General features: G+C 38.5%; 1 protein-coding gene across 1 annotated transcript in view; it reads right to left on the bottom strand.

The window, feature by feature from the left end:
* The window catches only part of LOC149319179 (citramalyl-CoA lyase, mitochondrial-like), a 131,267-nt gene that overhangs the window by 25,458 nt on the left and 93,315 nt on the right, over window positions 1-12,494 (bottom strand). Inside the window, exons 4-7 of the mRNA XM_089508400.1 lie at window positions 9,614-9,802; window positions 5,517-5,618; window positions 3,567-3,660; window positions 2,158-2,325 (exon numbers count right to left, since the gene is read on the bottom strand). Of these exons, the coding sequence (XP_089364526.1) occupies window positions 2,158-2,325; window positions 3,567-3,660; window positions 5,517-5,618; window positions 9,614-9,802 (553 nt within the window). The remainder of the gene's footprint in view (window positions 1-2,157; window positions 2,326-3,566; window positions 3,661-5,516; window positions 5,619-9,613; window positions 9,803-12,494) is intronic.

The raw sequence follows: 12,494 nt of genomic DNA, 5'->3' as shown, positions 1-12,494 counted from the left end.
CAAAAACAGAAGTATATTTGCATTCTCAACTGCATATTAGTTTGGGAAATTATAATTTGGTTGATTTATATTAAAATGCAAACCAAGAAAATTTCATCCTAGTACCTAATATTCACCTCATCGTTATCATCTGGATCTACTGATTTTGAGATAACTAATGAGTTACAGATAACTATATCTCAATTAACTTTCAGAACTGTATGTAAAAACCTGATCAGTTTGGTAAGCTATCTGTATTATCTGAAGTATTATTATATCACATCCTTAAATAGTGAGTTAGCATTACTTTACTGTATTTATTCCAACCATAAAGCAAGGAAGGAAGCATAATGTTAATGTTTTTGAAACACAACCAGAACATGTTTTAATTAATCTGAAATAAAAGTTTAGTCTTAGCAATAGCTCCTTATCAAAAAGAAGTAGTGGGATTTAAGACCTAATGTACTTTGTTTTTATTGGTCAAGATCCAGAAAGGTTTGCATATGCTTACAAAGTGCTTCCATATTCACAGGGAGAGACAATGTTTATTTTTTGGTGGCAATCCTATCTGCTTCATGGGAGGAGACCATGTCTCAGAGGTAAATTACCTCTTTGGAATACAGGAGATCCCTTGGCATCTCCAGTTATAAGAATCTGGAAGGTGATGGGAATGGGTGATAGGAAAAACCACTGCCTAATAAGCTGGCAAGTTGCTTCCAATCTGCAGAGAGTACTAGGGGGACTGAACAAATAGCACCTGGGATAAAGCAACTCCTTGTTTCTCAGAGGGCCTCCCAAACCTTGGAGGTTTTTTTCACATGATGCAGGAGGCTTCCACCATGAGCTAAGAGTTGTGCATGTAAATCATGTTGAGATCCAAGTCACTGATTTTGAACCGTAACACTATGAAGAGGACAGATAATTTAAAGCAGTGTCTTAAAAATATTCAAAGTAATTCTTTATAATAGTGTGAGGTATTTTTTTTATTTTCAGAACAGTAGCCATCTTAGTCTGTAGAAATAAAACAAAGGAGTCCTGTATTACATTAAAAACTAACTAAAAATTATTGTTGGCACTTCAGGTAGTTATTTAAGCTTAATTTCTCTAGAAACTAAAGTGTGAATATTTTTGGATTTCAGACTTCTCTCTTTTTATCTGAAATATGCTTCTTACTAGATTAAGAGCAACTAAGATTTCCTCAGCCCTCCCCAACTCCTTACTCCCATTTTAAAACCTTTAAATAAGATGTATCACATGCATCTGTGTGTGTGAGCCAAGTAGTAGATTGTTATCATAAAGCTGCAATCTTTGTTATATATCACGTCTCATAGGGGCGCCCACAAGATCTGGTGCACCAGTCATGGGTGATCCATCTATCTTACAGGGATTGGCTGTAAGAAGCCTGTTTGATCATGCTGTCTTGCCACTACACACAGGTGTCATCAAGAGAACAGGCAATTACTTGGAAACAGGCCAGAATATGGGAAATCAGCTCAAAGAAAAAGGCTGGCTAGAAAATAATAATCATAGCCTAATTTGTATATCGGGTTGTTGTTATAGTAATGGAGGTGTTCTTGTTGTTGATTTTTTTAAACATCGCCAGCACCTCATAATGTAAGTGCAGACTATCAAGATTTTTGTCTATGGGTTGAAATGAAAATGGACTCATGATTTAGCAAACAGGAGGGAGAATAAATAAAAAAATGTTAAAGATTCTTTATAGTTTTGATGTTTAAAATGCAGTGGCAATGATTCTGTGCATGTATAGCCATAGGCCCCTTGGATAGGGTACTGAGCTGTGTGCAAGTTGTAGGGCGTATTTGTGTGTTTTGTTCAGCCAAGATTGTGTTTCTTCTGAATGGGAGTAACAAGATGCGCCAGGTACTGGGCCAGGTACTGCTGCCATAATTTATCCTGTACGTTCAGTAATAATAAAAGCGTAACACACTTGGGTGTGACTTGTTGAAAGACTTTTAAGGGTCTAATTTTGTACTTGGAATTTTCCACCTGCCGTTTTACAGGCAAAAGTAATTGTGAAACATTTTATAGCTCCTGGACTTCTCTGCCCCACCACTAGTAAGTTTAAGCACGTGAACTGGAGTCAGCACTATAAAGCACATCTGTTTCATGAGTCAGGATAAAAGATAATATGTTTTAAATGTTATCTAGAAGTCATACCAGTGAAACCCATTAAGGCACCCTCTTTTGACTGCTTACGGAGTCCCTCTTCATCTTGAAAGTCGATATAGACAAGGTCTATGGCCTGCAAGCCAAAAGCCTTTGCTGTCACAACGATTTTTTGTCTAGCATAAAGAATATCATGGGTTTCTTTGCTACTCGTTGAGCCTGGAAAGCAAAAGCAAATCATTGGATAAAATTAGACTTTTCAGCAGATAAAGCTTTGCAACAGAAATGTAGTTAAGATCAGATTAGTTTTCCTTTTGTAAAAGAAGCACAGACACTGAAACATTTTATTGCAAAGATTTCTGCAAAATTGTTGTTGCAGACAAAATGTCAATGCTGCTTCTAAAAAAAAAATATCTCCTCTCTTTCCATCTCTGTTTCTGAAATAGGCAGTTAATTGTTTTCATTAAAACCAAGTTTCCACAGCAGAAAACTATATGAAGAAGCTTTTTTTCAGTAGGCAATATGGAACACCTGATTTTATAACCATTTTCTGATGATGATGATGATGATTACTACTACTACTACAAAAATATCATGAACACTAAAAATCTACAGTGATGCTCAAATCAAAATAGTTCTATCTATTTCACTGTGACTAACAAGTAATTTTTGTTTGTGTCATAATCTCTCACTTTCATCCTAGTTGGAAGGAAGACCACTTAGTTTCAAATATACTTTCCTCAAATTTACAGTTTTAGCCATAGGTACATGTGGAACTTTTAAAAGCTATGAAATATACTTTCAAATGAACCTAAGGCAAACGTATCACAAAGTTTTCTTGGTAATATTTTTTCAGAGGGGGTTTGCCCTTTCTTTCCTCTGAAGCTGAGAGAATGTGACCTGCCCAAGTGGCTTTCCATGGTCGAGCGGGGATTCGAATCCTTGTCTCCAAAGTCACAAGCCAGTTCTCAAACCACTACATCACACTGGCTCTTAAGGTTTCACTTATTAAAACTAAAACTAAAATGCCCCACCTTAAAATGTTACCTTAAAGGCTGTTTCTTTATTTCATTTCATTTTAGTTTAGATAAAAGGCTTCTTGGGATATGTACTCTGTGGCTAAATTATTGCTGCTGATTTCCTTTTTAATTGCTGATTAAAAACAAAATATGTGTAATAGCTGCTACGGTTTTTAAGATTTCAATGGGCAATAATGTCGGTATTCAACAGTCAGTAGGACATGTAGGAGAACACACAAAGAAATGTAGGCCTGTTAAAGTAGGCAGTGAGATGGATACAAAAAATAATGGGTTCCATTTTTAAAAAAGAAAAACATAGAGCTACAGATGGATTCAATCCGATGTATTTCGATAAGGCATGATCAAACAGGCTTCTTACACTGTGCAGTAAATGTACTATTAAAATTGTGGTGTGAACGTTTAAAAGAGAGAGAGATTCACCTATGCTGGCCCGAAAATCTTCACCTCCAAAGACAACTGCATCCAAATGAAGACCAACTTGGGGTCCCTTCCTCAGAGCTTCTTCACAAACAGACTTTAAATAAAACAAAAATGTGAATGGAAGCATCAGATTGTCCAAAATGATTTTACCAAAAAGAAGCTGATCTTTCAGCTAAATCAATTCCCTAAGGGCAAGGACTCCCTTGTCACCTATTAAAAATTAAATGACAAGACCACATTATGTATTTGCACATCAAATATGCCAAACCCTTACTCTTACATACAAATATACACAATGAGGCTAACAATGCAATCCTATACATGTCTACAGAGAAGTCCCACTGAATTCAACAGGAGGAACTCCCACATTGGATACAGTGTTTCTGCCTAAAGCAGAAATCACAAATCCCTTTTATACTGCTTGCTGTTAACAAACTGGGCTTTCAAATGTAAATATTTCAGAAATATTTGCAACAATATGCCATGAACTGTTTTTAAAAGTATAAACTGTATGCAACTTCAGAATGCTGTTTTCATTTCAGTAATATTTCATAATCTGCACAGAATCATTACTGTGGTATCTTTGGCATCTCCACATTGCTGGTGGAGGATGCAGTCACCTAATTATTATAGCAAAGGATAGATGTATACAGTATTGCATTTCTCCAAATTACAGAAAGTACATGATATCTCAGGTTTGCTAAATGTATTCATCACCATACTGTAGAAAGGATTGTATAAACATAATTTTTTTAAAATAATGTTTTAAAGTAATAAAAGCCTCTTAGCTAACTGCAGCTCTGACGATTTGCAGAATTCCAGCTAACTGTATTTCAGTTTATGAAGCCATTTTTTTAAAACGATGGCTTCATAAACTGAAATACAGTTAGCTGGAATTCTGCAACTCATCAGTGTTCCAGTTAGCAAAGAGGCTTTTGTTTATTATTTTAAAATTAATATGATTGATTTTTGCATGCACATACACTCCCTTTGTGTAAAGGTACTCTATTGCTGTAGTTTATATAAACCCTATATAAATGAGATACTTGTTGAGGTTTCCTTCTTTACTAACTAGTGTTCAGTAGCTTAAGAAAAAGAATGCTCCCATTAACTGAACAGACTTTTCGCTACATATTCACAGATATAACGAGTAACCCTTTACATGTATTTAGTTATTTAAAATAGTGTAGACCTGCTAGAAAATGCAATATGCATCAACAGAATAGCCACTAGGGTCTCTTGTTCCTTCTAATCAGAAAACTTTTCCAGGAAACATTGGCCTGGCTGTGGGGTCACTCCAGTTGCACTTTCATCCTTGTTGATATCTTTGCTCCCCAGAAATATACAGGCTGGATGCCAAAAGGAGGAGTAGGAGGAGGCCATTAGAATGCATTTGATTAACACCAAGATGTAAGAGGATTGAAGAAAGAACATATTTATAGAGCAGATGATGAAGAAAAAACACCACACACCTTAATGCCAATTTAATCCTATACTGAATATAGAAAAACTCATTTTCCCCACCATGATATGTCTCTATTTGCATGTCTCTCTCTATGTGTTATTGTTCCTTGGTTTTTTGAAAAAGTGTTTTCACAGTATTCTGCTATGATCCTTGAAACTGCATCTTCGAAAAGAGAAGAGTTGCTAGAACATTCAGCAACAATGCATGTGTTTGGGGTTTTCTATATCTTTTCAAAGCATACTGTATGTGTCTTTTATTGCTTTTCACTAAAACTAAAAAAAAAAGGAACTAACAATAATACAAAGGTAAACTGATGTAGGAGGTAAGACAGAGAAGCAGGATGTGTCCCTGAATATTTTGCCCAATGAATCAATATAAACTATAAAATGAGCACAATATTTAATGTCATTCTAACTTTCCCATACCAGTTACTAAGCCAGGACTTTATACAGGAATGTTAACAAAATTATATTGATGTTTCTTACCTTAAAATTGAGCAAGCCCATTGCTGTCTCCACAAAAGGAATAAAATTCATAGGTTCTACAAGTGTTCGGCCTTTTAAATGGGACATAAATTTCTCTGCAAACTAAGAAGAAGTAAATGGAAAATGATCAAAGTTTTCTTTTAATAAAAACCTAACAACACCTATAAGCTAATATGGCTATCTAAACTTTGCACAGAAGTGAAATACAAACAAACAGAGAAAACAAAGCTCCGAATGCTAATGCCAACCACCTCCTCCCCTGCGGGCTTTGTCAGAGTTCTGCTCTTACAGGCCTATCTTTTAGAAATGTCAGCATTACTGTATATTTTGAAGTGTAAAGGTTTAGCTGCAAAAATATTTGCCTAACACCTATCACCCGGACTTAGTTAGATGCAAATCAGCAGCGTCTTAAAAACAAAACAGTATTGATATACCTGACATTCTGTTTTGTTTCATGTCTGACACTGACACGTCTGTGAATGTTCCCCTGCTTTCCAAAGTGGCACCCCCATTATTCATTACGGCACTGTTACCCTTTGTTCTGGAGGCCTTTTCTTCATAATTTTTAGCTTACCTAGGAAGGGCCTTAAAAAGGAAGTTTAATTCTTTGAAGACCAAAGCCCTCCAATTTTTTCCATGAGACCAGTTCACAGCTAGCTCTGAGCTGCCGGTGGGGTTGCCCAGATTCCAAAATCTATCATCTGGAAACATACAAAAGCTCTTGTACAGATTTTTTTTTTCATCACTCCCTTTCAAAAGGGAAAAGGGAGAAAGGGGGGGGGGGGGGGGAGAGAGAGAGAACCACCTCTGTATATTGTAAATCTATTATGTCTGTCTAGATTTAGTAACGTGTTGGGAGATAAACATATCACAGGTATTCTAAGGAAAATTTTAGTCAATAAAGACGGGGGGAAAACATTCAACCATTTTATATTTAAGGAATATTTAACCATTAATGGATATCAAAGGAAAAGGGAATTTTAATCATCTCTCCATTCAGTCTCAGTTGGGTAAATCATATCTAAGAGATTTGCATAAATATAAACCATCAAAGACTTTTCATCTTCAAAGGGGGTTTCAAGACCCTATAAGCTTTGTACTGTAATCATCGCAGGTCACAACCCTGCAGGAATAAGGCTGCTATGGCAACATAAAAAACTAATGCTTAAGGCTTAGCATAATATTCTGACTAATAGAAAGGAAACTCATTTTAAAAGCTGGCAGCCTATTTACCAGAAGCTGGATTAGAGGTGTTATTTCCCCTTTTAGCTCCCCCCCACTCAACTTCACCCCTCCCCAAAAGAAAGGGAAATCTAATCACTGAAATCTTTAAAAAGCTTCCAACCAATTTGCTGTAACTTTACATTAGGCCAAAATGAAGCACGCCTTATTCCAATGAGAAAATTTGTGCCTTCTCATTTTTTTGTGCCTGTGTAGTAGTAACACTATGACTGAGGCTGCATCAGCAGCCAGTGTTGTCTGTCAAATGTTTCTACAGGCTACTAAGCCACAGAATTTAAGGAATTAAGAGAAAACCCACAGCTGAAATGAAATGTTTTGCATAGAGGGCAAAGCAACAGTAAGAGACATTTCCAGCTCAGTTGTACATGTGCAAGTAAATCCCAGTGGGGATTTACTTGGGACTTACTCCCAAGTAAGTATGCTCAGAATTGCAGCCTTAATCTCATCCAATGAACAGGATAATAAAACAAAGCCAACTTGCCATTGCCTAGCCTTGATAATTTTAATAATTTAGCAGGTGTGAATTTATTAATACCTGAAATGAAATGGCAAATATTTTTGCACGCTAAGTCATTTAAAATCAAACCAACACCCATCTATTATCCAATTTTTATTTTACTTTAATATATTTTTATTTTGGAATTGAAAGGGAGAGGTTTTCATCAAATCTGTCCCACACTAACTAACTATCTATCTATCTATCTATCTATCTATCTATCTATCTATCTATCTATTATTATTTTTAAAATGTTATTAGCACAAAATACAAAAGGCAACTAGTGGAGAAGTTTCAATTAATTTTTTTCAAAAGGAGACGATTAAATGTTTCCGGCCTGGTAAAGTGTTCATTTCAGTGAGAGGGGGCAGAAAAAAAGGAGGAGGGGGAAGAAAACAAAGATCAGGGCGGGGATGAAGGAGCAGCCCTTAGCAAGTCTTTCAATTCCAGTGCACACCCGATAGTGTGTTGGGAAGAATGCCTACTGTTTGGGATTTGTGGGAGAATTGTCCCACGACAAAGGAGTGAGAGTTACGCTTGTTATAGTCCAATATGCCATGCCAGTCAAACAAGTACCCATACTAGGGACAAAAGGAAAGCAGGAGATTCTTACACAAAAGAAACAAGTAAGCCCATCTTTTAGTTGTGCATCAGTCTCCGGGTTTTATGCTTCACATAAATAAAAATGAAGGGGGGAAAAATAAACAGCCAAAAGCTTTCCATTATGCTAGTCATTTTAAAACAAAACCAAAAGTGTTGCCAAACTCATGATGTCCCCATGGCAGATTTTTTTAAAAAAAGAAGAATCAATGTAGATAGGTTTTGGCAAGTGAAAATGTTGGTTTAGTTTGAGAAAAGAAAATGCCAGAAAAGCAGAATCGGAGGCCAGGAAAGCTGGGGTGTGCTCCTCTTTAGGATGCCTGAAAATCTTCCATTGAGATACTGCATATTTGGCAATACTGGAACATTTAACTCTCTTTCTCTAAATATTCATAACCATAATATAATTTCAGATGTGTTAGCTTGCAGCCTCAGAATCAGCAGAGAGGCCTGTGGATCTCGCTTTTCAAGGTTCATGCCAGATATAGATTTCTGGAGGATTTATTATGGGAGGGGGACTAAATTGTTATCTGCGTATTATGTTACATAGCTGAACTGACCTTAAATTTTCCAAGTCTTGTCTAAGGAAAATAATGTTTTCATCCACAAACATTTGTTGAACTTAACCAGATCAAATTATTGTTCAGTGTTATCCATAATGATTTGGTGGCACAAAAACACTACAGAGGCTAAGAAATGTAACTTTGGTTTACATTTAGATTTGGCAGAGAAGCTTATCAATTTTATCTAGTTTTATTTCTCTTCGTGGACCTTATATACTTTCCCAACCTCCACTTTCCATGAAAACTATGGAACCAACATAATGAAGGATTATGACTTCATTTGGTATTTTTCAGAAATAATGCTATGACTAAATAAAACTTATCACTCCTGAACAATTGCAACAATTACAGCATAATTAGACCTATTTCAAAGTTTTCTTAAGTCTTTGGACATGCCAACCATTTACATTTCAGGTTTTTATTGGCTGAAAAGTCAGTCATGAAACACAAACACACCTGTCAGCAATTAAAAAGGAAGAAATAGAGAACTGGACAGGAAATAATATCTGTGCTAATTAAAAACACTAGTTAAAAGCTTCCTGTTTGTTCTTCTAGTTGCCCTAAGGAGTGACCTTTTCTTCTTGTCCCCGCCATAATTTTTTCATGTGTTGCTAAAACGTTTCCTCCTTTCACCTATATTTTCAAACAACTTCCAAGGCATGTATTCTATACATTTACATGACAGTCAATAAGGTTTTAGTATAATAAAAAGAGGGGAAGGGGGGCTCACATTGTAACCATATTTTACTTTGTTATAATGATAGTGTTGCTTATTAAAGCAGCATGCCAGACAATAATTTTCTTAAAACTTTAAAAGGCTTCATTTGTGTTTCTGCATGCAGTTCCAGTTTTATGGCTACTATATTCCTTTAAAATATTATTTAAAAGCCTTTAGTGAATTTTTTGTATGCTTCTTGTATTCAATGAGTCATGTTTAGAGTCAAAACTAAATTCCATATTTGCTTAAGTAAGGTTTTGGGACTCATCATGTATCTATAGACAGTCACGCAGATGAAGACAAGGTTGAATTTAGTTGGCACTGTGACTGGAAATACTCTGTATTTAATTTGTACTGTAACTCTGGAAATACTGCCAACATGACTTCTCTATCCTTCTTTAGAAACTAGCTCCTCTTTGGAATCTAGACAAAGGCTTTCATCTAAAACTCAGATAATGGGAAATCCTTACATACTCACCCATCTTATTTCTTCTACACTTTCAACTTTTGGTAGCATTAGGCTTGTAGGAAGAATGCTGGAGTCCAAAATGACCTTCAGATCTTCTTCAGCAAGACCACTTGTTACTGAGTTGATCCTGACACACTTCTCAGTCCGGCCAAATTCAAATTCTTCCAGCGCTTTCACACTTTTCACTCTTGCATCTGCCTAAAGTTGTATTTGTAATGGTGGGGAAGATAAACAAAAATCCAACTCTACTGTCTGTTCTGAGCATGTTTTTAAAATGCAAGTTTGGTTGCTGTCTGACTATGGCAACTCTATAAACATAAGCCATTAAGCTCAGTTACCACATCAGTATTTCAACAGGCATAATTTCTTCAATCTTCATTTTCAAAGTGATAATGGAGTATAGATCATTATCACTTTGATGGGAATAATTTTCATGGGTCCAGAAAAACTGTTTCATGCACTTCTGCTTCCACCAACCAGGCTTTCCCCTTCCAGAATTCCTCCAATCACTCCCATCCTGGATTATGTTACTGTGTCCCATCCTGCACAATTCTACACTGTTCCCTGAACTTCAAGGATAGCTTTTAGGAAGTCAGGATACTTTAGGGAAGGTGAAGCCTCCAAAGCCCTGTTGCAGAAGCACAACATTACTGAATCCTCTTGGTTCCCAACCCAGAACTCATGTCCATCCCCCAACTGTCCTAAACTGACAAAGGCAATCTTGATTAATCCCATTTTTTAACCTGATTTAAAATGTCCCAGTTTTTTCTCTCCTCTCAATTTCTCCCTATGTCTTAATAAAGTTGCTGTGAATTGAGTTCAAAGTACAAAAGTAGTTTGCACTCAATTGACTCAGCAGTGGAGAGAGGAGAAAAAGAGTGGAATCTCATATTTCCTGGAGGCTTAGGCAAAAGCAAGTGGCAGCAGCCTCTCCTAGCTTGTGTTTTCTTCTCTTTAATGACATTTGTCCTCTTGACTAGACTCTGATGTTGCCTGGCCACACATACCCTGGTTCTCATCTGTGAAAAGTTCGAAGGTATCAGAGTAACACAGGAGTGGGGAATCTCTGGCCCTCCAGATATTGTTGGACTTTGTTTTCCTTCATTCTTAGACAGCATGGTCCAAGATTACAGGATATATACTCCAATAACATCTGGAGGTCTCCCTCTTAGGAAATATACACTTCGAGAAATGAGACAGACACTGGAGATTACCGCATAGCGTTCTCAGAACGTTCTGCACGTAACGTGATGAGAACGTTCCTGGAACGGATATTACCGCATTGAGTAAACTGGAATGTGATCAGAACGTGATTGGAACGCATTTTACCGCACAGTGCTTCCTTTTTCTTGAAACCGTTCTCAGAAAGGTTTGCTGTATTACGTTTTGTGGGCTGTGTACTGATGACGTCACCACTCAGTGGTTGGACGGCTCGGGAGAGGCGCTGCTCCCAGGAAAGAGGAAAAAGGGAGGCTTGGGCCATGGAGCTCACCTCTCCTGAGTCCCTCGGCTTACTGAAATCCCTCCCCTCCTTTCCCCATAGGAATCAATCCAAAAACGGAGTTTAAAAGGAGCAGAGAGCCCTATGGGTCTTCATTTCGGGAGGCAGAGGTTGCCTGGCTATGGGGATGTCCTGCCATCTCTCTCTCTCCCCTCTTTCCCCATAGGAACCAATCCAAAAACGGAGTTTAAAATCTCTCCCAGATGCAGACCCAAAGGGACTGCCTCTGCTCCTTTTAAACTCAGTTTTTGGATTGATTTTTATGGGGAAGGGAGGTGAAGGATTTCAGTAAGCCTAGGGACTCTGGCCGGGAGAGTGCTTCTCAGCCTCACTGAGAAGTCTTCCCTCCGAAGATTCCCTTGGGAGGGAAGGAAGGCAAGCCCCCCTCCCCAGCTTGTCTTCCCTCCGAAGGGAGTCCGAGGATTCTCTTGGGAGGGAAGGAAGGCAAGCCCCTATAAAACGCTGGGGCTTCATATGCTGGCATATGTTTGAAGAAAATAGGATAAAACCTATGTAACTTGATGGACCAAGGGCAGAGTCCCCTCCTTGGCAGCCTGGGCTTTAAGGGAGCTCCACGGAGGTCCCTTCAAGCGGAGGGAAAGGGAGGGGACTGGACCAAGGGCAGAGCCCTGGCAGCCATTGCAGCTCTTTAAACCGGTTAGAAAAGAAGAGTCCTCTGCTGTCATGCCATTTCCTCCTGTGTGTGTGCATGTAATGTGTGCCTTCAGGTTGTGAGCTTCCCTCCCCGCTTTAACTCTTGTCTGGCTCTTTGCTATGGAATTCTGGGAGTTGTTTGCTTGCTTTTGTGTGGTGCTCCAAACAGAGGAGCTTTTGTGGGTTCCCTCCTGGAGGGAAGGAGGAGAAGGTCCTGGGCATCCCTGCCTCCTGCATTGTGACAGCACAGGAGCCCCACTGGACATGACACTAGAGGCCCCCGCAGAAGCAGCCAGACCCTCTCCCTCTTGCTCTCTGCTCTGGTCTCCTCTTTCCCTCTCTCTTTCTCTCTCTTTCCCTGCTTTCCTCTTCTCTTCCTTGTCCCACCTTTCCTCCCTTTTTCCTTCCTTCCCTCCCTCCTTCTTCCCCCCCCCTCTCTCTCTCTCTCTCTCTCACACACACACACACACACACACCTTCCCTCACTGCAGTCGCTGGCCTGCCTGCTTCCCTGCCTGTCATTCTTTCAGCCAATCAGGAAACGGAGGAATGAGAGAACGGATTTAAGAACGGATAAGAATACCGCACAGACCTCTGTTGGAACGTTCTCATCACGTTACAGCTCTCTGGGAACACATTCAATCCGTCCCCTCCTGGAACACATGTAGAACACATTTAGAACGTTCTCAGAACCCGATTGGAACACATACGTGCGGTATTCTTAAATGTGTTCCG

This window comes from Sceloporus occidentalis, unplaced genomic scaffold (genome assembly GCF_023333645.1).
Source record: "Sceloporus occidentalis isolate IW3139 unplaced genomic scaffold, rSceOcc1.0.p SCAF_2, whole genome shotgun sequence".
In the NCBI taxonomy this organism is placed as follows: domain Eukaryota; kingdom Metazoa; phylum Chordata; class Lepidosauria; order Squamata; family Phrynosomatidae; genus Sceloporus; species Sceloporus occidentalis.
This window is presented reverse-complemented; position numbering and strand designations above follow the sequence as displayed.